At 43.1% G+C, this 24,508-nt stretch overlaps 2 protein-coding genes across 5 annotated transcripts; both read right to left on the reverse strand.

Annotated features, from left to right (window-relative positions):
- Nucleotides 1–79: 79 nt before the first annotated feature.
- On the reverse strand, nucleotides 80–14,215 carry LOC103759256 (cyclin-dependent kinase 11B). 4 transcript variants are annotated; one of them, XM_029962427.1, is made up of 20 exons: nucleotides 14,007–14,215; nucleotides 12,857–12,987; nucleotides 12,234–12,349; nucleotides 11,791–11,915; nucleotides 11,062–11,200; nucleotides 10,381–10,511; nucleotides 9,130–9,252; nucleotides 7,887–7,982; nucleotides 7,643–7,774; nucleotides 6,850–6,915; nucleotides 6,173–6,342; nucleotides 5,533–5,623; nucleotides 5,164–5,285; nucleotides 4,739–4,844; nucleotides 4,084–4,205; nucleotides 3,773–3,880; nucleotides 2,965–3,081; nucleotides 2,589–2,737; nucleotides 1,777–1,966; nucleotides 80–873 (listed from the first exon to the last, which is right to left on the reverse strand). In XM_029962427.1, the coding sequence occupies exons 2-20, from the start codon at nucleotides 12,965–12,967 to the stop codon at nucleotides 781–783; spliced, it is 2,307 nt and encodes a 768-aa protein (XP_029818287.1). In that variant the 5' UTR covers nucleotides 12,968–12,987; nucleotides 14,007–14,215; the 3' UTR covers nucleotides 80–780. The 4 variants fall into 4 exon arrangements, with proteins under 4 accessions (XP_029818287.1, XP_029818285.1, XP_029818286.1 ...); XM_029962425.1 differs by having other exon boundaries at nucleotides 6,173–6,348; XM_029962426.1 differs by having other exon boundaries at nucleotides 7,887–7,985.
- A 941-nt stretch (nucleotides 14,216–15,156) lies between these two features.
- Nucleotides 15,157–24,492, reverse strand: LOC103759257 (solute carrier family 35 member E2A). Its single transcript, XM_018079504.2, has 9 exons — nucleotides 23,782–24,492; nucleotides 21,386–21,911; nucleotides 20,808–20,943; nucleotides 19,949–20,076; nucleotides 19,108–19,228; nucleotides 18,727–18,780; nucleotides 18,142–18,214; nucleotides 17,433–17,578; nucleotides 15,157–17,204 (listed from the first exon to the last, which is right to left on the reverse strand). The coding sequence occupies exons 2-9, from the start codon at nucleotides 21,708–21,710 to the stop codon at nucleotides 16,961–16,963; spliced, it is 1,227 nt and encodes a 408-aa protein (XP_017934993.1). The 5' UTR covers nucleotides 21,711–21,911; nucleotides 23,782–24,492; the 3' UTR covers nucleotides 15,157–16,960.
- Between the last annotated feature and the right edge of the window lie 16 nt (nucleotides 24,493–24,508).

Here is a 24,508-nt window from a genome sequence, read left to right on the forward strand (position 1 = left end):
ACAATCACTACACAAGCTCTTCTTTTGATGGAAAAAGGGCATATTAAAAGAACTTCTGCAGAAAATAAAGTTTCAAGTCTCCACATTGCATCTTTTTTGATTTAGAAAACAATAGAGGAACTTCTTTTGCACCACTGGAAATACATGGACAGAACAAAGCAAACAGTTTTCAGCTCAGCAGTGCACCCCAGGCTTCTTCTCTCGAAGGTAACAGGAAAGAAATCTCATAACTGGCACTTTTTTTCTGCCCCAAATATATTCAGATACAAACAATTCCCTTAAAATAAAAAATAAACTCTATTTACTGTCACCAACATCCAACTTTGCTGCAGGTGAAGCAATGAAATCCTTCACACTGTTAAACAATTGAAAATGTATTTTAATTCTACAAATTTACAAGGAGAAAAAAAAAACACAACCAAACCAAACCCAACAAAACAAACAAACAAACAAACAAACAAACAAAAACCTAAAAAGAAACCAGAAACTGTTCCAGGACTGTAGTTCAAGTTGTCCTTTGTCACAGTTTGTGATGATCCTGGGGTTTTCAGGTAACTCCAGTCCTCTAATGGAATGCAGCAGTTATACTCCACGTGGATTTATAAAACAGAGCCTTGGAATCCGTGATAAGGTTTGAGTTTTTCATAGGGGAAAAAAAAAGAAACACATCTTGTCCCCCTGACACGAAGAACAGAACTGGGGCACTCAAATCCACTCACATGAATGGTGCTTCTTTTTCTTTGTGGGGTTTTTTTCCCCCTCCCTCTTTCAACGTCGAGTTTAAAACTTGAGGCTGAAGCCAGGTCCTGCAGCAGATGCTCCCTGGTTGGTGGTGGTCAGATGAAATCCTGTGTCTTTCAGATCATCATCACCCTGGGAAAAGCAAGCACAGGTCACTGATCAGTGGCTGGTTTTACCTCTCCAGCACAAAAATCTCAACAACAACAACAACAACAAAAAGTAAAGTATCTCTAAAAGAGAAACAAATGTTTGCTGTTGTGGCATCACAGCTCAGGTTCTGGGCAGGGTTATTTGTGATGTTTAAACATTCCTAGTTCAAAAGCTGGCTTTGCTAAAGGCAGCTCGAGTGTTCCTGGTTCTTGCACCTGCTTTTGACTGCATGGAAAAGATAAAAAAATTGGGAACATGCTGTATGAATAAGTGTAAACTGCACTTAGTGAGCATCTGATCACACACACACTGTGGTTGTGCCATGACAATTTTTATACCCTGAAAAATCAAGGCTAAGTAAGTAACCTTTTCAGCTTCCTTAAACAAACTGGGCACAAAATTGTACAACTCTGCTGAGACATAGAACTGGAATTAAGGCACCTGAGACTCTGAACATGCCAGACTTTCATGGGCAGCACAGTCCCATGGATACCCCAAAAGACAGAAAGAACACAAGCCTGGCCTTTTTTGAATTCCCCAAATACTGGAATAAATTGGGGATATTTCTATCCCCAAGACCTGTATAACTCACCAGGGATATTTCTACCCCCGAGACCTGTATAACTCACCAGGCTGCAGACTAACTTCCCAAACAAAGTTGAAGGCTTAGCTGGAAGTGTAAAAACAAGGTACACTTTTAAAAAGAGAGTGTTCTGCACTGGGATAAAACCAGGCCTGGTTGTGTCCTGAACACAGCAGTGACTGGATTTGCCCCTTGGGAAGGCACGGATGGAAAGCTGGACTTTCCAAAGGCGAGTCCCAGGCTCCCTCCTAACGAGGCCCTCCCAGCTCAGGCTCTGGAGCTGCCCAGTGTCCATGGCTCACCAGCTGGCTGTAGCCCAGCCCTCCCTCGGGGGGCCGGGGGCTCGTGCCCCTCTTGACGCGCTGCTGCTCGCTCTTGGCCGGCCAGGTGGGGAACATGGAGGGGTCGATGGGCAGGGGGGTCTCCCGGAAGTACTCGTGCTTCAGCCCGTCCTCCGCAGTGATCCGCCGAGCGGGGTAGTACGTCAGGAAGCTGGGGACAGGGGGGAAGGGAGCTGAGCCCCACTACCAGAAATCCATCCAGAACACAGCTGAGGGGTCTCTGGTGTTTAACAAAGAATCCCAGGACTGGGGATTGGGGTTAATTCTATTAATTTGGTATAATTCTGTGACTGGGTATCGGTTTTAATTCTATTAATTGGTTATAATTCCATGACTGGGTATTGGGTTTAATTCTATTAATTGGTTATAATTCTATGACTGGGTATTGGGTACAGTTCCGTTAACTAGTTATAATTCTATGACTGGGTACTGGGTACAGTTCTATTAATTGGTTATAATTCTATGACTGGGTATTGGGTTTAATTCTATAAATTGGTTATAACTCTATGACTGGGTATTGGGTTTAATTCTATGAATTGGTTATAATTCTATGACTGGGTATTGGGTTTAATTCTATTAATTGGTTATAATTCTATGACTGGGTATTGGGTTTAATTCTATAAATTGGTTATAATTCTATGACTGGGTATTGGGTACAGTTCTATTAATTGGTTATAATTCAGCCTGGGGCTGACTGTTTCCAACCTTTCCCAACCCAGAACCAAGCTCCACTGCCCACCCACTCCCCAGGAGCCCCTGGAAGCTGCACTCACTTGTTCATGAGGTCAAAGCCCTGGTCCGAGAGCAGAGCCCCGAATCTCTTGCGCAGGTTGTTGTAGGGGTACTCTGTGAAGGTCATTTTCTTCACTGCTGGCAGCTCGTTGTACCCAGGCCAGATTTTTTCACTTGGAGTACCCAGATCCTATAAATTAAAGTATCTCCTTAATAAACTCAAGAGTGCAACCCTTTACGTAGGAGCTGGGAAGTATCCAAAGAAAACGGACAACACCCAGATCGTGGTTTTGGTCTACTCTGAGTAATGAGCCTTTTATTAAGGCTGAATCTCTGTCACAGAGCAACAAGCACTTTTAATTCCTTACTACTCATCTCTAAAACCAGTCAGAATCCAAAAAACATTAAAAAAATTACCTTAAAAACTTTGTTAATCTGGTCAATCTCTGACTTCCCTGGGAACAGAGGCTTCTGTGTCAGCAGCTCCCCAAAGATACACCCCACTGACCACATGTCTATGGCTGTGGAATATTCCTGGAAAGAAGGAAAATAAAATCATGCCTTATAAAATCAGTGACATACTTTCACTGTTTGGGGGGGGAGGGTTGTGGGTTGGGGTTTTATTTGTTTTAGAGGTTTTTTTTAAGGATTCTACACTCTGACCAGAACACACACACAATCATTCCCACACCCCAGGCCCAGGTCTCAACTGTATTTATTTAAAGGTTGTAATTCCTGTGAATTGTGAGCAATAGCCATGTACACAAATACTTCAGGATAAAAGGGGAAGGTCTCCACACTGATGTCTCTTTTTTCCAAGCACAAACGAAGCAGCACAGCTGATAAAGCAGGATTTTTTCTGGCATGGTTCTTGTCACTGAACCCGACTGATTTCACCCAGATTTCACTTAATCAGCAGGGAATATTGCCAGGACCTTGTTCTGCTCTCAGGTGTCACAGATTTTAGATTAGTTTAAGAAAAAAAAAATTAAAATCCCAACTGCCAGTTTGCCCCAATCCATGAGAAGTCCAACAGCACTGACCACATCATCATTCCAAAGGAGAAAAACCCTCTGTCTGGGGAAGATGGAAGGTTTTTAGCTGTGTTTTTAGGAGGAATAATATTGAATATTCAGAATTTCCAGCTCTGAATCAACACAAAGAGCATGCTCAGCCTTTGTACATGATTTATAAAATACAGTCAGGCTGAAGGGGAGGAACCAACCTTGGCTCCAAGCAGCAGCTCTGGAGCCCTGTACCACAGAGTCACCACCACGGGGGTGTAGGGCTTCAGGGGAGACCCATATTCCCGGGCCAACCCAAAATCTCCAACCTAGAAGGAAAATAAATGGCAATTAGAAACATTTCCAGCACTGGCCATTCACTGTCAGTGCCTTTTTGGCCACTGTGTGGCTTCACCCTTCAGAAACGGCCACACACAACACACAGTTCTCAGCTCTTGCCAGAACTGTGACACAGTGTAATTCTGCAGCACAAACTCTTCCCTAAGTGTGGTATTTTCCATGGAATTCTTACTTTTAAAATGCCTGAATGACTGAGCAGCAGGTTGGAGGTTTTCAGGTCTCTGTGCAGGATCCAGTTGTCGTGAAGGTGTTTGACCCCTCGCAGTAACTGAATCATCAAGGTTTTCACTTCCCCTGGAATGACAGAAAGAAGCCAAATGCATTTATGAGAATAAATCTACCTTTCATTTTTGTTTCATTTGGAGAACAGGGAAGGGGGCAGGAAGGGGGGTCGAGTTAAAAGCACAGTATAACTTGTACAATAAAAACATGTCACAGAACAGGAGCTGCTGCCAATAAGGCAAAATTCATTTGGGTAACTGGAATGCACCCAAGTTATGCTCAGCAATTATTGCCTCTCCTAGGAAGCAGCCAAAATTTAAGCCCAGTGTTACTTTTCAGTGTAGCACAGGGGAAATTCCCTCAGTTCCACTTCTGAACACCTCCACACTGGATTCATCAGCCAAACATCAGCAGGAGTATCAGCCCTCCCATCCAATCTTAATTTTTGTCAGTTTTTACAGCACTAAGAGAAAATGCAGGGAATGCTCTGTTCCAAGGAACATGGGACATTCCAAAGCACCACATGTGCTTGCACAAAGCCATTCCCTGACGTCAGAGCTGCCATTTGTGTTTGGAGGATTTCAGGAGACTGTGGCAAACAGTACCTGGCAGAAAGGGCTGTTTCATTGTTTCCATCAGGCTCTTGAGGTCGTGTTCTACATAATTCATGACAATATAGATTTTATCCATATTACTGCCCACAACGATTTCCTACAACACAGAAACAGACTGTCAAAACCAGCACGTGGTGTTTAAAAAGCACCCAAAAATCAATGTTTTAAATTGATCCCGGCAAGAGGATGGAGGCTGCCACTGGTAAAATCCATGGGAAATGTATTCTTCTATTAAAAAAAAACACCTTATTTTTGCAAAACATCAGGTTATGGAGACAGTAATACCTATACAGTCTTGTGAGGAGCACACAAGTGCCCATGAGCTCTGCAAGGATTGCTAACTTCAGGCATTTAAAAGCTGAGAGGCAATATTTCAAGAACAGAAATACTTGTGACATAGAAGATTGTAGCCTTACTCTGACAGTGACAATGTTTAGATGCTGTGCTTTCAGAATAGTATTTATTTCCCTCAGAGAAGTAATGGGAAAGCCTTCCTTCTCCTTTTCCATCTTCAGTCGCTTCAGAGCCACAATTTCATCTGCAAAGAGAACACATTTCCCATCACACAGCTACTAAATACACATTAAGGGGTCTCCCAGTGTTCTGTCACCGATCTGTTTAATATTTAATTTACTGTGATATGTTTTGCCTTGAAAATGACCTGCTTGCTGGTAAAGAAGGGTTTTAAATAATTTTGTTCCTCAATGAAAAATGCAGAACCACAATTTGCACACAAGTGCAGCCCTCAAATCCCCTGAAGGGAACAGGAGAGCACTGATACCAACCAGTCTTCTTGTCCTTTGCTCTGTACACCACCCCATATGTTCCTTCTTCAATCCTGTTCAAACACTGGAATTCCTCCACGCTGCGACATCCCTGAAAAAAATACAGGGACAACATTTACCCCTCCAGCATCTGGGGGAGGGTTTTGCTTGGGTTTTTTAAAAAGGCACCCAGCAAACTTCAGCAACTTCACAGCTTAGATTTACCAAGAGAATTCATCATTATGGCTACACCATCTTTGGGGGTTATTTTTTACAGGACTTCTAATGTAATCCTGGACAGAGTCTGTGTTTCAGCAGATCAACTAAATTATTACTAAATTATTAACTAAATTATTTCATTAAATCTTCACTCATTCACTTTTGCACGGAATAATCTGAAATTTCTGCCACAATGGCAAAGGCAGCAACTCAGCACCTCACACTGATGCCTTTCACATAACTCAATTATTAAAAATCTGCTTTTTACTCATATTTCTCCACTTTGCTGTTGGCTACATAAAAAATAACCACCCATCAGACTCCTGTTCACCATAACAGAACTCCTGTCTCACAAGGACCTATTTTCAGGTAGCAATACCAAGATAACAGAGCATCAATTATATTATGCCCTTCTTATCTACATTTAAGAGTTCTCCCCTACCTGAAGTGCAGGAAGGTACTTGGGAAGCTCCTGTTTCAGTTCAATGGGAGAGGAAGCTGGGGAGTCAGGAATATAGTCCCCTTCTGTCATGGCATTGGAATGAGGGGATCCCTCCCCTACCTCCTCCTCCTCCACTTCACTTCCCGCTGAATCTCGGTCAAACCTCGACTCTGTAACTTTAAAAGTCAGAATCAGTGGTGGAAAGAGGAGCTGTCTGGAATAATTACATTCAGATTTAGCCAAATGAGGGGAGTTAGACACTGATCACTGCTGAGAAGCCCAATCTCTCCTCTTTGCACAGGTGATGCTTTCAAGGACTCATTTACAGCCATGGACACACAATTTCCAGTGTCAGAAAAATAAAACTTTACACTGGAATGAAAGAGAAAACTGACCCAGGATATCTCACTCTGATTTTTGAGGACAGGACAGGACAAGAGGCCCAAAATGAAAAAGAAGGAAACATCAGCTCATTAGACTAGGATCTGATTGCCTCTAAGCCTTGGAACAGATTTCAAGGAATTTCTGATTCTGACACAAAAATGGCCTTAAAATGCCAAGTATATGATGCTTTAGAATGGTGGCAAAACTGCAACGAGAACTGGATTTAAAATATTTAAAGTCTTTCTGGAAATAGATTGATTTGGCCACACAAACAGTGGGGATTTGCACTGTACCAACTGGGATGTGGTTTCCGTTCTCCCGCTCCTCCTCTTCGCTCATTTCCTCTTCGCTCACCTCTTCTGCAAAACAGAACCGAGTTCAGCTGAATCCCCCCCTGCAGCACCTCGGGAGGCAAATCACTGCTCAGATGCTTTTCCACCTCACCTCTGCACTGCCTCTTACTGACCAAGCACTCCTGCTTCACTTGGACAGCAAATGCTTCCAAGAGGGAACACAATTCTTACCAGTTATCTGGGCATTTGGGGATGGATTATGAATATTTGCTTATTAGTTGCAACTGATTTTAAAGAAAAATACCCAGCCTGTTGTGCCTTTTCAGTAATGACCAGAATGCCTGTATGCAGACTTCTTTACTGCATTTTTGGTATCATGTTCATCTACCTGTACTGGGATGAAGAATAAATCTGAAATTTGCAACTGAAAATAATTTGAAATCACAGAAACATTTGTATTTCACCACCCCCCAGAGAAGTGCAGAACTGTTCTCTGCAGAATATTTGATGTGTTAGAAGAACACTTAGCCTGTTGGCCTTACACCAGTTAGGAAGACAAAAGTGGCTTTCAAGTTTCTGATCTGGCTTCTTAGATGAAGAATTGGTATTACCTCTACACAAAAGGACAGAAAATGACTTGTACTTGGTTTTTTTCTTTCTAGTTATCTTGACCTGTGAGGTCTCAGCCTACCCTAGACTAAGAGAAAAGGAAAATGTTCAAATAAAACAGCACAGAATGAGAAACAAAGAAAGTCATCACAGCCCCTTGTGGGCCCTGCTTTGTGCTGCTCACCTGCTGATTGCTCAGACACTTCCTCAGAATTGCTTCCTGTCTCCTCCTCCTCCTCCTCCTCTTCCTCTCCTTCCTCCTCAGAACCTTCACTGCTGGACTCTTCTTCCTCCTCTTCTGAGCCTGATCCAGATTCTGTTGAGGAATAATCAAACACAGAACTAAGCAGGGACACACCAACGACAGTGTTTCCTCAGCAGAGAGATTAATTACACTTGTACAATTAATTACATCTGCATTTAATCACCTGATGAAGACTCTGCTGAGCTGGTTTTTCTCTCACTGTCACTGATGTCTTGCAAGTCAGAAAGAGGATCTCTCTCTTCTGGTTTCTCTTCTTTCACTGCTGAAACCACAAAAATTAAGAACAGGGTGCTGACTGAGCATCACTTTAACACTGAACACCCAGGTAAGTGCTGCACTTTCAGCTGGCATTAAATCAGCGCTGAACATTCTGTATTGGAAATTCAGAGCACTAAAAACAAAATCATTCCACGCTCTGCTCAGTGACAAACAGCTTTTCTGAACTGCAGTGGTGCAGGATCAGCTGCCAAAATCATGGAATATCGGCCTTTTGGTTTTTAAACATGATATAATCCTGAAATTAATAAAAAAAAAAAAAAAGGGGGGGGGAAAAAAGGGGAAAAACACTCTGGTAACAAGGAGTGTCCCTAATGTGTGTCCAGATGTGGTGACTGTCAGGGCTCACTATCCAGTGCAGACTCTGCTCACCATGACATAGCCCATGTCAATCACTGATGGTTCATCAGGCAGGAGTTTCCAAGGACTCGCTGCCTCCAACTGGAATTCCAGCTGATTCCATCTGTAATCAGCTCGCTTTGAATGGATACACTTATTTTCACAGCTGCACATGTTAACAGGGCAGACACAGAGCTTTTCTTCTTCAAACAAAGACATTTTTATGTCAATTGTGCAAATTTTCTACCCCCAGTTAGAACCTTCCAGGCACAGGAAGGACCATTTTCTGACTTAGAAATCAAAATTCCCCATCTAACCAGAACACTGCCTTATGCATTTATTTGCTTCTACAAGATGACAATATCAGTGATGTTTAAACTACACTGATCCTTGTAAGGTAAGTTGTTAAGGTAGCTTAGCTCCTAATAAAACAAATCCATCTTTTTTCCATCTGCAAGGGAATTAAACTACCAGATTTTAAAAATTCAGTCAGCTGCTTCTTTCACCACTGAATGAAGTCACTCACTTTGGAACTTTTTAAACTACTCCTCCTACTACTAAAAAAGGAAAGATTCATTCCATTTGTCACTTGGCACAATTCCTGCAAGAACCAGCATTGCTTCAGAAACCAGTACAAGTGTTTATGGATGTCCCAGGGTCGTGCCACCGTGGCTGAGGTGGGTTTTTAACTGAGTACCTGGGATATATGTTTGACACTAGAAGGTAAACACTACCCCAGCCCAGCTCCTGCTGCCCCCAAGGCAAAGACATTGTAGAGTGTCAGGTTCTACCTGGTTTCCTGCTCTCTCCTTGCTCAAGCTTCTCTCTCTGCTGGCGTAAAGGGCTGCGACTCCAGGGTCTCATTTTTACTTTGTCTCCATATTCTTCCCTCACTGTTCTATGGTGAGCAGAAACTAGGGAAAACAAAACCACAAGAAATTGTTACCCCTCCCTGCCCTGCTGAGAATATTCCTGCCTGCCACAGTCACCTGCTTGGAATGCTTTTCATTTTTCCTTACAAACTAAAGGGTAATGGGGAGGAGCGGAGTCTAACTCTGTGTGGGAGAATAAAGGACTGTGATTTACCTCAAATAAAATAATATGGGTTTGTGCTACTTAGAGAAAGCTGCTGCCACGCTTGGAAAACAGAAGCAAGATGCCCTGTATGTTGCACAGTAAACACCCTGACACTAAAGCATCAATGCCAGAGAAGGAAGTGGAAGATTTGCAAAAGAATGAAACCAGCTGAGGTTTAGAAGGAGCTGACAGAACATTTAGAGCAATAAAACCAATTAAATGAAAGGCTACGTAGATTGAGCGCTGCCAGCACAAAGCCAAGCACAAAAAGGAGCTGTTTGGTATGAGCTGAGCTAGAAAGCAAAGCAAAAATATGTTTTTTAATGCTACTCTTGAACAATCTTTGTCACTTGTTTACAGGAATAGGCTCTGATTTTTACCTCTGAAAGCTGAGACAAACAGATTCTTCAGCCAAAAATGATCTGAACTTGAGTCTGCAAGCACCTGACATGCTGAGCAAAGTGAGGTTCATGTGGAGAAGTTCAACTGCTCAGTTACCACATCTTCCCCACCTGCCTCCCACTACCACATCTTCCATGGGTGAAATACTTACATGACCTCTCCCTCCTTTTGCAATTTATTTCCCCAAATCCTTAAAACACTGAATTCTGAGCTTTCAGTCTCTATCAAACTGTGTTAGACTCTGATGGATACACACAGAAACACAGTGTCACTGACAGAAATCTTGTTTCTATAGGAAACCAGACTGACAGAGAGGCAAAGACTCACTGACTAATCCAACTTCCAGAATGTTTAAAGCAATAACTTTATAACCTTGTTTATTTCCCCTTGTAGAACCTGCATTTCCTTTTCCCTCTCAGATAAAAGTCCCCCCCGCTTTAATTTTTTTTAAATTCTGGCACTGCCCTAAGTGAAGGAGGTTTTCCATCCCTCCATTCCACCACTGAGTCAGCAGGGAGTGAACTGATGGTAAGCAGGAAGAACATTTCTGCAGAGCCAGTCACCTTCTCTCCTGGCTTCCCGCTCCTTCCGCCTCTCCTCCGCTCGCCTCTCCCGCTCCTTCTGCTCCCGCTGTTCCTTCTGCTGCTCCCGGATTTTCCTCTCTCTTTCTCTCTCCAGCTGCTCCAGACGATCTCTGGAAAATAATTATTGTTTGTCACAAATTCAGCCCACTTGCTGTTACAAACCACCGAGCTCAGTTTCATTATCAACAGCACCACTTGTTCACCAGGCAAAAAAAAAAATGGAGCTTCTCAGCTGATCCTTTAAAAAATGTGTTTCAGAGACCATGAGTTCTGCACCCCTAGCAGGATTTCAACAGAAATTAAGCAAGTTCAGGTCATTAATCCCCTAATGTGCAAATCCAGTTTGCACCTTTTTTTTTCCCCCCACAGAATAATTTAGGTTGGAAAAGACCTCCAAGGTCATCAAGTCCAACCTTTCAATTATGGTGAAAAACCAGCAGTGAATTCACCTCGGAATGTCCCTTGCAACAAAGCTCTTAAAAAGTAATTAAAGCCAAGAACTCATTCCATGGACACCACATTCCCAGGAATACTGCCACCAGGCAAGTTTTCCCTCTGGATTTTTTTTGTCCTTTCAGAGCAATGGTTAGAGATAGATTAGAGGAGGCAGCTGTTCATGTCTGTGCTGGGTGGCCCCAGGGGAGGCAGGGATAGCTGTACCTCTCCCTCCTGGAATGCTCCCTTGCCATCTCTCTCCGTTTCTGTCTCTCCCATTCACGACGGGCTTTATCCTGCTCTTCTCTATGTCTCTTCCTACGCTCATGCTCCCGTTCTTTCTCTTTCACTCTGGCATGTTTCCCTAAACAAACAAAAGTTAATTTTGGAGTGTTACTAGTCAGAGTAGTTGGTGCTCCCATTTTTACCAAGCAAAAGTAGAGAGGATGAACCCTAAGGGAACCTATTTCCATGTTCTCTGTGGTTTTCTCAGTGGGAAAATCCTGTTCTGAAAGGGGGGGGCTGGAGAATCCAAAGATTAGAAGATCTTGCACAGATACTTGCATTAAAGTAGAAAATGGCTGTTAGTAGCAGGAAGACAACGTGAATGTTTCTAGAAAGGGTATGCTTTTCCTTTGCAGACAGGTACAAAGATCAGAGCTCAGCCCACTCACTCAGTGAAGCCAGGAGGAAGCTTATCAGACTGGAAGGAGTAAAAGTGAACTCAGTGTCCCTGTCCCAAAGTGATTCCTGTCCTCTCAACCACAGTTATATCCCTGTCATTGTCATAAGGGCACTAAACATAGGCAAAGAAATAATAAAAGTTTAAATTCCTTTGTCTTATCCACCTTTCTTTAGTCTGTACTTATTGTTATTTACTCTATATGGAGCCTACTTGGCTTCCCCTTGGGAAGCTCCCAGAAACCAGAAGCTTCCAAGTGCAGCAACAACCACCTTCTGCAGAGTGACTTCGGTGCCTGCGCTTCTCTTTCCTCTTCTCATCTTTCCTATGGTGGGTTTTTTCTTTCCGGGACATTTGCTGGGGTGGTTTTATGGCCAAGGAATCATCTTCTTCTCCCCTAAAACACAGCACACGAATAAACTCAGGGAGGTGACAGGTACTGTCAGACTGAGAGTTATTTCCTCTTTTCCCTGTTTGGAAAAGATCCCTGGTTTTATTATTTTATGTTCAAGTTGATTTCCATAATAGCCCTGAACCAAAACTGGAACACAACACACTGTTAAGCCTTAACCACGGCTTCAAAAAGTTACCCTGGAGTTGGCCCATCTGCACGCTAAAAAATCAGAATTTTCCCTTCAGATATTTTAAATCCTCTTCTTAAAAGCTCACTTCAGTAGCTCCTTCTGAGGTAACAAGGTGATTTTCTCATTCTTACCTGTCTTCCATGGAGTCCTCCCTCCTGTAAGGTGAGTTTCTGATGGTTATTTCCATGCGATGGTCTCTCAGCTCCCCCTCTTCAAGAGAATCCCGCTTGGAATCCCTGTCATCTGACTGATGGGAACACAGGGAAGGGAAAAAGGCAATTAATCTTTGTGTCACAGAATGAAAAAAATTTAAATATTACTTAAGTCTTCCACTGCTGGCTCAAAATCCATCCCCAACTGGTTGCCCCCACTCATCTATAAACCACATCCATACTGTAACCAGGCAAATGCAGTTGGACTGCAATTAAAGCTGAACTGCTTTAATTCAACATAATTAACACTGATTAAGGTGGATTGCATTAACTATTACGTGGGCTTTTTTCCCCAGAAGAATTATTTTCTACATAGTTGTACAAATAGTAACATAAAAGTTACTCAAATTCATTTTAACCCCGTTCTTCTATACTTTTCTATACTCTTCTATTCTCTGAAAGGCTATTCCTTGAACTGCAACTTCCAGTTAATCACATCACTTTATTTACCTTTTCTGACCAAAAACTACGAACAAAGCACAGTATAAAATGTAAGGCCAATGAAAATGCAGTTTTCCATTAATGCAGGCACCGGTTCTTACATTTTTCATACGTTTTATCTCTGCCTTCTCCTCTTGCTCCTTCCTTCGCTTCTTCTCCTGGAGAATTTCATCTAAAGTTTTCACTTTCCAAGAATCCTTTTCATCACCCATTTGAGTTAAAAAAACAAAGTCTGAAAAAGAAGGAGACGTCAGCAAAACCCACACAAACCACGCAGCCCAGCACAGATAAATCTATTTTACACCGATTTTTTTTTTTTTTCAGTGCAAACACTCGATGTTCCATCTTCGAGCAAAGCCAAGTGGGGGTTGACTTGCGCTGAGCCAAAAATGTCTGTTTTAAACCTAGAAAGTTTAAACCCAGAAGAAGGAACACAGAGTTGTTGGAGAGCACAAAAAATGTGGTTTGTGGCCATGGTTTGGTGTCACGTTCTTCACTGATCTCAGACCCGGGGCAGGGGGGGATTAACAAATCTTGGGATTAAAGGATGTGCCAGTGGACACAAAGAATTTATGGGACAGAACTGCCAAGATAAGGAAAAAAACTAACAAACCCAACTCAGCAGCTGTGCTGAAATCAGCTCTGAGGGGGTAAAAGGTAGTAAAAATAACAAGTAATTCTAATTTGGCAGGGGGGAAAGCGACCGCCAAGTCAGGGACTACCGAGCCGAGAAACACACCGACCCAAAACAGAGACTGAACATGACAATAATTAGCACGAGAAATGAGAGAATCGTCAAGCATCACAAGAGAGAACACTAATTTACAAGAGAACTATGCGACTCATAGCAAATAAACGCTAATTCCTTTGGTTGCTACGATGCCTAAACAGCACAAGTTGTGGTAGTTGTGGGGGCTCGGTTTATGGAACAGCACCGGGATCGGAAATAAATAATCAATGTGCCAATCGAGCTTGTCATTACAGGCCTGTCTTAAAGCGGGGAATGGACCCGATATTTGCGTTAAACGCCTCAGAATAAACAAACCCCCGGGGGGTTCAGGGCCGGGGGGGTCCAACAGGCCCTCACGGAGCGGTGTCACCCGCGGGCGCGGCCGCTGCCCGCTCCCCCTCAGCCCCCCCGGTGCTCCCGGTCCCCCTCAGCCCCACAGGACCTCCCAGACCTCCCCGTGTCCCCTCATGTCCCCTCAGGGTCCCCTCAGGGTCCCCTCAGGGCCCCCCGACCCCACTCACCGCCGCCGCCACCGGGCACTGCGACCAGCGCGGCTCTAACGCGTCACTTCCGTGCCGGGCGCGGCGATGACGCCCGGGAAGTAATTAACAAAAAAAAAATAATAATTAAAAAATCGCTAATGAGCCGTTAATTGAGCGGTTCCTTCAGCGGCAGCGCGGTGATTAACCGCCCGGCTCTGCCCGTGGGTACTGACCCGGCGCACAGAGGCGGGAGTGCAGGCGCCGTCACCGCGGGCGCCCGTTAATTACCCGTAAAAAGGTTAAATTTCGCCGCCCGGTCGAATAAAGAGCGATTTCAAACGAGTCACACGAGGGGAACGGCCAGCACAACAGTGTCGATGCAGCGTGAGGGAGAAGCGACGTGAACTGAGCGCAAACGCAGCGGTTCTAAATAGGGGAGTTCATGAGGGGGAGCCACAGGAACGGGCTGAAGGCAGCGCAGGGAAACTCACTGTGTGCCACCGCTTAATTATGAATCCCTCGCTTCGGCTGGGAAACGGCGACATTTGGGGACACAGTTACACCTTAGTTACGTTTAAATTTAAATTCACGTTTAAAGGAATTCACAGTCAAGGTGGCTGTTCCTCTGTGTTTGACAGAGGTAAAGCAAATAACCCTCGTCCTCATCGCGGCCTGGGTGTGGCCGTGAGAAACGAAGTGAAGGAAACCCTAAAAAAACGTCCCGAAAGAGGATTTTTTCCGGCAGAAACGGAACTGCTGCTATCACAAACCGGGGTGCGACACTTGCCGTGGATTCTTAACAAAGAGAAAAAAAAATGCTCCTTGTTTACGCAGCCAGCAAAGGAGATTTAAGTGGTATGACTGTGGAGGAAGGAAAGGCCTTAAAAGCGGGCAGTGGAGGGTTTGTTTAATCTAATAAAAACAGAGGGCAAGGAGAGGGCAGAGAAAAGCACCCAAGGTCAACAAACCCCAAGGAGAACAGGACTGTTGTGCTGCCACTCAGGCGTTAAAATGACAAGTTCCAAAATCCTCCCAGGGCTGGGTTTGGGTCACTCAAAAGATTTTTCAGCACTAGGAAAAGCTGGGGTTTTAAAATGAAGCTCAAGCAGGTGGTGGTGGTATTTACGGAACAGAGCTGGGTTTCTGTCTGCAAAAGTAGAAATATGATGCAAACCACACTTTTTGGTAGTTATACTTTCAAAAATCTCAGTGTATTTGGCAGAAAACAAACAAACAAAAAAACCCCCACAGAGCTCCACGCCACAGTCCACAGCTTTTATAAAAGTGACAAGAGTACAAAAGAAACAAAATACCACAGACACATCACATACAGAATGAGGAAAAACTGGCATTTTTAGGGGAATATGCCCCAGGCAACCAGTCAGGTGTGGGAATGCAAACTGAAGTGAGCATTGGCACCAAACAAGCACAAACTACTGAAACAGGGACAGCTGCTCCAGAGAGGCTCTTGGACACATCTTGGCTCTCTGCAGGAACAGCTCACTAAAGCCAGTGGAATTATAAGTGGAAATGTAACCATGAGCCTAAATTTCACAGGAACTCTACTGGAAACTTCCTATTAGCAATTATTTTTACCACTATATCCACGCTACAGTCTTCCAGAAGAGTGGCAATTATTAAAATCCGCTCATTTGAACTGTTAATTATGTTCCCAAAAAGTCCATTTGAATGCTTTTGTAGCTACTTGTGCTTTTTTTGCCAAAACTAATTACTAGTCTTGAGAACTTCGAAAAGGAAAGTTAAGATTTAATCTTTGACCTACCACAAAACAGAATTTCCTTTAAAAAAAAAAAAAAAGAAAACTTAAGAGCAGCAGGAATAAAGATTTGCCTCAGTTTATGGTTAATGTTCCTCCCTTCAGTGACCTCTGTTCCATCTGTCACAGATACCTCAGATTATTTACATAATCAGAAACTACACAAACACTTTACACACAGGTCAGAATCATAACCCTGAGTTTCTAAAAGGCAGCGTTTTGTTGCGCTCTTAGAAATAATACAAAAAACCGTCCACTTATTTCCTCATAACAGAAATGCATAATAAAATGCAAGAAACTAAAATGGTTTCTTAGAGAAATACGGAGCTCCTGCTTCCTTTATCACCGAAGTTTTCAGTGTTTTTTACCTCTAAGCAAGTGCAAGTATTTTAATTCACCACTCCACATATGTGTGTGTGTGTGAATACTTGCATTTCAGTTTTGTCAATGCATGATCAGAATGAAATTTTAGGAGAAAAATCAGTTTTCATCCATAGATTGGTCGTTGGAAATAGCTGCTCACCACTGCTCTGGGGCACAGACTCATTCCCAGAGTTTGCTCCAACTAAACAGACACCAGAATAAATTGTTTGTGGGGGAGAGAGGGGGGTTCCCTCTTTGAATCACAGAATATCCTGAGCTGGAAAGGATCATCAGTCCAACTCCTGGCCCTGCACAGGACACCCCAGAATCCCACCCTGTCCCTGAGAGCGTTGTCCAAACGCTCCTTGAGCTCTGGCAGGTTTTGGTGCCCAAAATGCAGGAAATGTGGAGTAACAACCGGGAATTTCAGTTACGCCCCAATTCCATCCCACTGCCAGCAGAACACAGCCAGGGGCCCACGTTTTCACATTACTTTGATGGGGAGGGAGGCAGGAATTGCTTTCCCACGAGCCACTGAAGTTCTTTCACTAATACAGGCTCGGTCATTATTTGCAGTCAAGGAGAGACACTAAAGCCCACGTTTAGCACGTTCCAGGACACCAGGTCCTGGTTGGGGTATCAGTTGGTCAGTACATCAAGGCTTACTGGATCCTCCCCAGGTCCTTCCTGCTGAAGGTCCCAGGATCAAGGGGAGCAAGGCTTGCTGGATCCTTCCAGGTCCCAGGCTCGACCTGAACTCCAAGGAACCCAACAGCATCAGCAGCTGGAGCAACAACCCCTTTGGGGATGAGTTCCTTTGAGTTACACTCGGTCAGAAGAACAAATGGCCATATTAATCATAGGGTTCCAAATCCTTGGGAATCAGTGGCTCTGTGTCCTCAGTGGGACCCTGTGTGGGCTGTGGGGGGGTGGCCAGGCTGTGCAGGGTCTCCTGCTGATGCTGCTTTGCCTTGTTGTAGAGCAGGACCCCGATGGTCACCAGGACGGTGCCGATGGCCGAGAGACTGGTGATCTTGTTCCCAAACACGATGATGCTGAGCCAGATGGACAGGGCGTGTTTCACAGTGCTGGCAACACTGCAAGGCAATTAAAAACCAAGGTTAGAAAAAAACCCCTTTGTCAGATCCCACACACAACCTCTGTCTTCCTTTCTTTTCAAACACCAACTCAAACTCCACTTCCAACCCCAACCGTTCCACGATTTACCTCCTTCAATTCTTTGCACACCCTCTCCTGCCCAGTTCTCAAGCAGAAATACTGAGCAAGGAGAAAAGGATGTGAAATGGTGCCCCTGATAGTTTTACCTGAAAGTCACAGGAGAAATTTTTCCCATCAAGGCATAGGCTGTAACACTTTGGAGGTGGAACAAGACTCCATCTATCAAGAGAAGTATGACAATATCCTGGTTGTAGCTGAAGCTTCTCCCACTTTTCCCAATCACAGGCACATCCTAAACAGCAAAAAAAAAAAAAAAGAAATTGAAGAGTTTAGTTTATAAGCAAATCCAGAAGTGATTTTCCACCTAACTCATTCCTATTAGAAGCATTTACAGTTTTACATTTAAACTTCAGCAAAACAAAACCTAAAACATACAAGACAGATAATATAAATTTTCCCCTACAATACATCAGAAACCCAGCTCTCATCTGACTGAACTTCCCAGTGTGTTCGGCCTGTTTGCTTTTTTGAACACTGATGCACAGCAATGAAATGCCACAATTTAAAGGATACATGCTCAACCTGCTGTATTATACTCACTTTCACTTAATTTTATTTTCAAAGAGTTAATGTTCCTGTACACTATGTGAATATCGACAAAAAGTCAACAAATATGTAAGATTTTGTTTTCAAGTCTTTATCTAAAACTTCAAATGGACTTGGACAACATTTGTCTCAAAAATCCTGAGATAAACTCGGGCATTTTGGATCAACTCATGTCTGCATTACATTATTTGTTGAAAATCTTCTCTTTTTTAGTCCCCCAATCCCTTGCAAAAGGTGAATTCCAATTACCATGAAAAAGATCCAAGCTGGAATAAGCATAACCACTGCAGCAGCACTCGTGTAGAACTGCAGCTCTGGGGCTCTACAAAGGAGAAAAAACGCTAATTAAAATGATTAAAAGCTTTTTTTTTTCAAAGCCTTTTGTGCTGGTTGAGAGGGACTGAAAGGCACATATTTTCAAGACCAAAACCTGCATTTTATTCCATGGTAAAACACACACACACACACACACATATATATATATATATATATATATAGCTAAAGGTAGTTTTTTAGCACTTTACTCCTGGTTTATGTTTCGTAGTTAAAACATCAGTTTAGTTCTGGAGTTGTTTTCTGCATGCCTAATAATATTAAGGGATGGTTTCTGATTGCAGAATAAGGACTGGTTTCTGTGAAAATGTGATTTTTTGGGAGTTATGCTGGGAGTTCTAGCTGATTATGAAACTCCAGTGGGAGCATAGAGGAGTTTCCTTTCCCCAACAAAATGATTTTAGTGAAGGCTGTCTGCAAACAGTCTGGTGCAATACAATCATAAATACAAGCAGCCCAAATCCCATCCATAATTAAACCTGAAATATTTTTAATACTTACGAAAATCTGTATTTATCTCCGCTGAGAAGTTTTTTGGAAAAGACGTTTTGCAAACTGAAAAAAAAAAAAAATTTGAAAAAAAATCACCATTTACCTGGATTTTAGTTAGGAAAAAAAATATCAATCCCTGATAATGACAGTTTTTTTCCTTCAGGTGGGGAAATGCATTTTCTACGACTAAAGAAAGGAGTTTGGTCTTTTTTAACTAATGGGATTATACTGTTTAATCTCATTGATGCTCGTGGATATGAGAGAGAAATTGTATCACCTGTTAAAATGCATTTTAAATACCAACATTTAAATGCAGTGTACAGAACTAACTACAAGAAACACTAAAGAAAATCCCTTTATTCCACACACACGGCTCTCCTTATCCCTTACCAGTCCATGATATTGGTGGATAAAGCTGCTGAGAACCCCAGAATGTTGAAGCTGATTTCAGTGGCTGTACACAGAGCCAGCCCTCCCATCACAGGGATCAGGGAGAGATTCACCAGCAATCCTGCAAAGGAAAAGGGGAAAACTCAGCTTGATTCCTGCATTTCCAGCATGTCAGGTACTCTTGAAAGTTGAAATTCTGCCTTTAGCTGAAGGAAAGAACAACTGTCATGTGAAAGGATTCAAAAGCAGAGAGGTACCTCAGACAACAGCAGGAGGGTCTTGAAAACAACAGGGAAATAAACTCAGTGATAAAATATCTCCTCTGGGAAGAAAAATGCCCTGGAGACTGTCTTGGGTTTCATGTTTTTCACCAAATGCCAGAAGAAAGTTCCACTCTCTGTTCACTCTGGGATTGAATTACTCTCCTTCCTCTGCCTTATTCCAGCCTCAAAGCCACCTGAACTGTGTCACCCCTCTGACTGACAGCTGGGAACAAGCAAAGTCTCTCCAACCAAGAGGTTGCACTGGAGTAACAGTGAAATCACACTGGGCTGGGGCTTTTTTTTGGTGGTGTTTTTAAATCAGAGGGAAGAAATTCAAGAATTTTAAATTGTCTTTAAAAGGAGGAACACACTGAACTTCCATTATTTAAGGGCATAATAATGTTTTCTTGACAGAAAAATTACTTAACACCACATTGAAACAACCCCTTTTTTACTCCCATATACTCTGCTTATTGAGTTCAGAATGATTCTTCCAGCTGCACTTCTTATATTCTGGTGGGCTCTCCTTCTCCTTGGCCAAAAAAAAAAACCCAGAGGAACTAAATCCCATTGCTCACCAGTGTATTCCCCCAAAATCATCCGAGACATGATGACAGTGAAAATGGGAGCAGAGCTTTTCACCGTTTCTGCAAAGGAAACTGCCACGTTCTTCAAGCTCACAAGGCCCAGCACTACTGTTGCAAATCTGCAGGAGAAGAACAGGAGAAGAAATGAAGGAAAAAAAACCCCTAAGAAATTAATTAGAACGTCAGAAGAAGTGAAGCAGGAAATAAAATAATGCTTTAAGAGCTACCCAGACACCCAGCATAAAAAGAATTGCACTATAATCCCAAAGTTTTCAATTAGGCTCAGTAGAAAAAGTAAAAATCTGCTGATAAACAGGAAATTTTATCTGCAGTTATCCATCTTTAGCGTAAATTAGATATGCTACATATTTACCATAGTTTAAATCATTAAATTAGTCTAATTTATCGCTTATTTGATTATTCTTTATCAGTTTTGCGGTGTAAAGGACATAAAATCATTTATTCTTATTCTCTCCTAGACCACAAACTGATAGTACCCCAGCACACAGCAAATATTGACTTTTTAAAGATAAATATTAATAGCCTGGATCACTTTTGAGGCAAAAGGCTGGTAAATGCCAGTGCACTAAACAAACATCAGCCTCAAAAGAGAAGGGGAAGAAAGTAAATGGGAAGAGAAGTGTGTTCTGAAAGAAGGTAAATGTGGTGGGAGGCCAAGGTAGCCAAAAATGTGATTTTTGTGGGTGGGGGAAAATTCTCCAAACGCTTTTTAATCAAGAAAAAAAAGACAGAGAGCCATGAAAATACAGCTCCTGTTCAGAAAAAAAATCACAAATATTAGTATAGGAAATTTTAGCAAATACAGTGCAGGAAATATTTACCCATTTACCTCATCAATCCAACAAAGAGCATTATCATGATGAAATTGGGGGGGTAAGAGATGCGGGTCTTGTGCTGGTACAAACAGCAGGGAACAAACATTTTTATACAGCCAATGAAGGTGGTTGAAAGCATTTGAACAGCACCTAAAAAGGATGAGAGGGGAAATAAAATCAGTCAGAAGGTGGTGGAACACGACAAATCAAGCAACCTCAGAAAATTTCTCAGACAAGCTCCTGTAGGACTTTTATCTATGACCAAAGTTTCATCTTCCAGCAAGTGGAGGAAAGAACAGTGTCAGAAACCCCTTTAAAGAACATAATCACAGCTCACGAGTTCCCAGCCCCAAGATCCCTCCCCACATCTCCCAACCAGGCCTTTTTCACTTCAGTTGAACCACTTTGTCCCTCAGCTTCATACAAGAGGATCTGGTACTGTCAAATCATAGAATATCCTGAGTTGGAAGGGACCCACAAGGATCATCAGCTCCTGGCCCTGCCCAGGATCCCAACAATCCTCGTGCCTGTGGAGCCTGCTCCAGTCAAATAAATCCTATATAAATATCTTCCTGGCAAAGGAAAGGAGTACCTAACATGCTGGGCTCTCCTTCCAGCAAGGAGAGGATGTATTTGTTAAGAAAAAGAGTGCAAAAGCTGAAGAAGAACCACAAGGTGAGGTAGATGAGAGCGTGGGAGTTCCAGATGCCCAGGTCGGACTCGATGACCGTGGTCTCCGTGATGGTGATTTTGAGGACGTTCTCCTCCGGCACGCTGTCACTGCGAGCTATCACAAACTTCTCACTCCTGTGAGCAAAGAGGGAGCCCAGGTGGAACAGGGATTTTCCCTTTGGCTTCTCTTCCAGGGGCGAAGGACTCGGTGCCTCCGGAGTCTGAGCGCTTGCCACGGTCGACATGGTGACTTTAAGGAATTAATGTTTGTCCTCAGCACGAATCAACATTGACTTAGCACAGCACTTGACTTAACAAAAATATCATGTGATTAATGCTTCATCTCCCATGGCCTGGAAAGGACCTGCACTTGGTCCTCCAAAGAACATCTTGCACAAAAATAAACTCCGCGCTCTTCTTCATGTGGCCTGTTCCATGTTTTCTGCCTAAGAGGGAGAGAAGGAAAAAGCGTGTATGCTCTGAGAGACATTTTAAATCCCTAATGCAGCAAAGATACCACATTTCTCCCGCGCTCTGTCAAAGATAAAAAGACCTGTGTAGTCTTTCAAGACTGGATTTTGAACTCCTCGTATCGTGATACCAAGATTAGGCACCAAGGATTTATCCAAGGGAGGTTTTTCTAATTCTAAAATAGCATGTACACACACACAACAGACTTCATGTGGTTTGAAGTTCTTTCTCCTTTAAAGCACATCAACACGGCCTTTCCACTTATAACTAACTCCTCTTCCTGATTCTCCAGTGTCTTTGATCTCAGTCTAAGGTCTTCTTTAACCACTCCACAGAAAAATATTCCCAACCCAGCAAATCCAGGCAGGAGCCTGGACTAATTAATCTGTTATCAACCCGAGTCAAATAAGCAATCAATAATCAAGGACTGTAACTGCCAGTAATCACAAACACAATTATCCTGGTAAATGTGAATTCCTAGGTGAACAAAGTAGGAAAATATGTCCAACAGCTTTCCAAACAGACTTGTTCTCTATTTAATTACTTGTAAATAATGCAACATCACTTATTTTGCCACACAGAACTGCTGTACCTTGCAATTCAATATCAGTACTTGCAATAATTCTTAAAGCCTTTTTTAATAGATCTGACAGAAAAAAAAGGCATTAAATCATTTGCAACTGGAGCTTTCTCCTTTTACAGATGGCACAAAATGTGCCAAGTTACAGTTGCAGAGTCCAGAGAGCAGCAAAACCCCCCCTGTGACCTTCATCCCTCCCCAGCCAGGCAGGGTCAGCCAGTGCCACTCAGGGGTTCAAAGTGTAGTGAGAAACAAAGAAACTGCACCTGAGCAGCTGATCTGCAACATCAAAACACACTCTGAATTTACTCCTTTTATTTCTGCAGCCTTTGTCTTAAGAGCAAGTGAAAATTGGATGAATCAGATGCAGATGAATTGAGGGACTGGAGCTCTTTTGTTCCTCAGTGAACAAGCACTCGGGGAAATTACATTTTAAATGCTTGTCTCCAGAAGCACATTTAGTGGACAGACAAGACAATGGGCCTTAAAAGGGGATTCTTGTGGGGGAAGTTAATTACTGGACATCTTGGAAAAGCCATCTGAAATGAGATCCTAATAGTACAGTGCATCAAACAACAGCAGCACAACCGACATTCAATGGCAAGAGAAATACAAGAGTTGTACCAAGAGCTACTGCACCTGCCCTGATTCTGGGAGCATGTGAACAGGTGAACAGGACACATTATTTTCTTCAGGGGTTTTTTTTGCCCAATGTGGCATCTCAAATAAATCATAAAGAGGTACTAAAGAGTTAAATATCTCCTGTCAGAGCAGCTGCTTTACAGTGAAATTTTCCATTCCTCACATTCTCTGGTTCTGTTGTTACAGCCAAGCACTGCAGATTTCCATCCCCGTTCCTTTATCTCTTTCCATTTTCCCAGGAAATCATGACAGCAGCAAACCAAGGTATGAGACCCTCTAACACACTCGTGTTGAACCCGTGCTTGTGTTAACCCAGTTCAACACAAAACTCTGAAGGAGGAGACACGTTCTCCAAGAGAATTTGGTAAGAAAAATGGATTCTTGGCTCCTCCTCCTTTTTCAGGTCTTAAAAAAATGCCCCTCTGCATTCAAAATAGTTGGTTAGCACAGCTTTTTCAGTACCTTTTCTGTTTATACAAGTCAATTAAAACCAAAAGCAATCAAGCACCATGAAACTCCCACCCTCGGCAGCGCTGGGATATCAGGTTTGATATCGCTGATTCCACACATGGCAGGAAGCAGAACAGCAAATAAGAACAGAACTACTCCCCTAAATTACTGACCTGCTGGCTTAAATCATCTGGAAAGCCTAAACGGGCTGAAAGAGTTCTCCATCTGGAACTAATTCAGTCTTCCTCCCTCAAGGCCAACCAGCAGCTGATGTTTACCAACAGCTGAAAACGTGGCAGTGGTTGGCAGTTGTTTCTCTTGGATTACACACAAAGCCTCAATCCTCCAGCTCAAAAGAACCAGCACCGTGCACTGCCTTTTCCTTGTATCTCCTCCAACCTTCAGCTACACTGCCAGTAACAACGTTGTGTCAAGGTGGAAAGCACATCCACAAAGAACTCTCTGAAGTCAGCTTTACTCAAGAAAAACTAAAGCTCAATTATGCTGCAAGTGCTTAAGGCCAACATGACAGTGAAAAAACAGAGACTTGTGTCCGTGACCCTTCCTCTGTTACACAAGAGGTCACCCGAACATTGCCCCCAGCACAGCAAACAGGGCAGAATTCAGCGAGTTATGGCTATTAACAGCTTCATTACATTGTAACGATAAACACAGGCAGTAAGCACAATACCAAAACTATTAACGGCTCCCACACAGAGAGGATGCCGAAAGACGGAAATAGCTTCAAGACTTTTCTCGCATTCCAAGGCTGTTTCTGGTCACCCACTCCTAGAGCCTTCCCTGCCCATTCCGAACCAGCCCCACGCAGACAATTCCCGCTCGCCTTCCAGCCCCCGAGCAGGGCTCGGAGCATCCCGAGCATCCCCGGCACAGGAGCTG

This window comes from Manacus vitellinus, unplaced genomic scaffold, assembly GCF_001715985.3.
Source record: "Manacus vitellinus isolate BGI_N305 unplaced genomic scaffold, ASM171598v3 scaffold_46_pilon, whole genome shotgun sequence".
Lineage (NCBI taxonomy): Eukaryota > Metazoa > Chordata > Aves > Passeriformes > Pipridae > Manacus > Manacus vitellinus.

Bases quoted from the DNA above. Each gene is read 5' to 3' on its own strand.
- LOC103759256 (XM_029962424.1), bottom strand. From the start codon at position 12,967: ATGGGTGATGAAAAGGATTCTTGGAAAGTGAAAACTTTAGATGAAATT. The intron at 5,624-6,172 runs GTAGGGGAGAAC...TATTTTTTTCAG, and splicing joins AGTACCTTCCTGCACTTCAG to GGATGTCGCAGCGTGGAGGA. The intron at 2,738-2,964 runs GTAATTTTTTTA...TTTAATTTATAG, and splicing joins AGATTAACAAAGTTTTTAAG to GATCTGGGTACTCCAAGTGA.
- LOC103759257 (XM_018079504.2), bottom strand. From the start codon at position 21,710: ATGTCGACCGTGGCAAGCGCTCAGACTCCGGAGGCACCGAGTCCTTCG. The intron at 18,781-19,107 runs GTAAGGGATAAG...TTTTTTTTTCAG, and splicing joins TCCACCAATATCATGGACTG to TTTGCAAAACGTCTTTTCCA. The intron at 18,215-18,726 runs GTAAGTATTAAA...TCTCCTTTGTAG, and splicing joins GGAGATAAATACAGATTTTC to AGCCCCAGAGCTGCAGTTCT.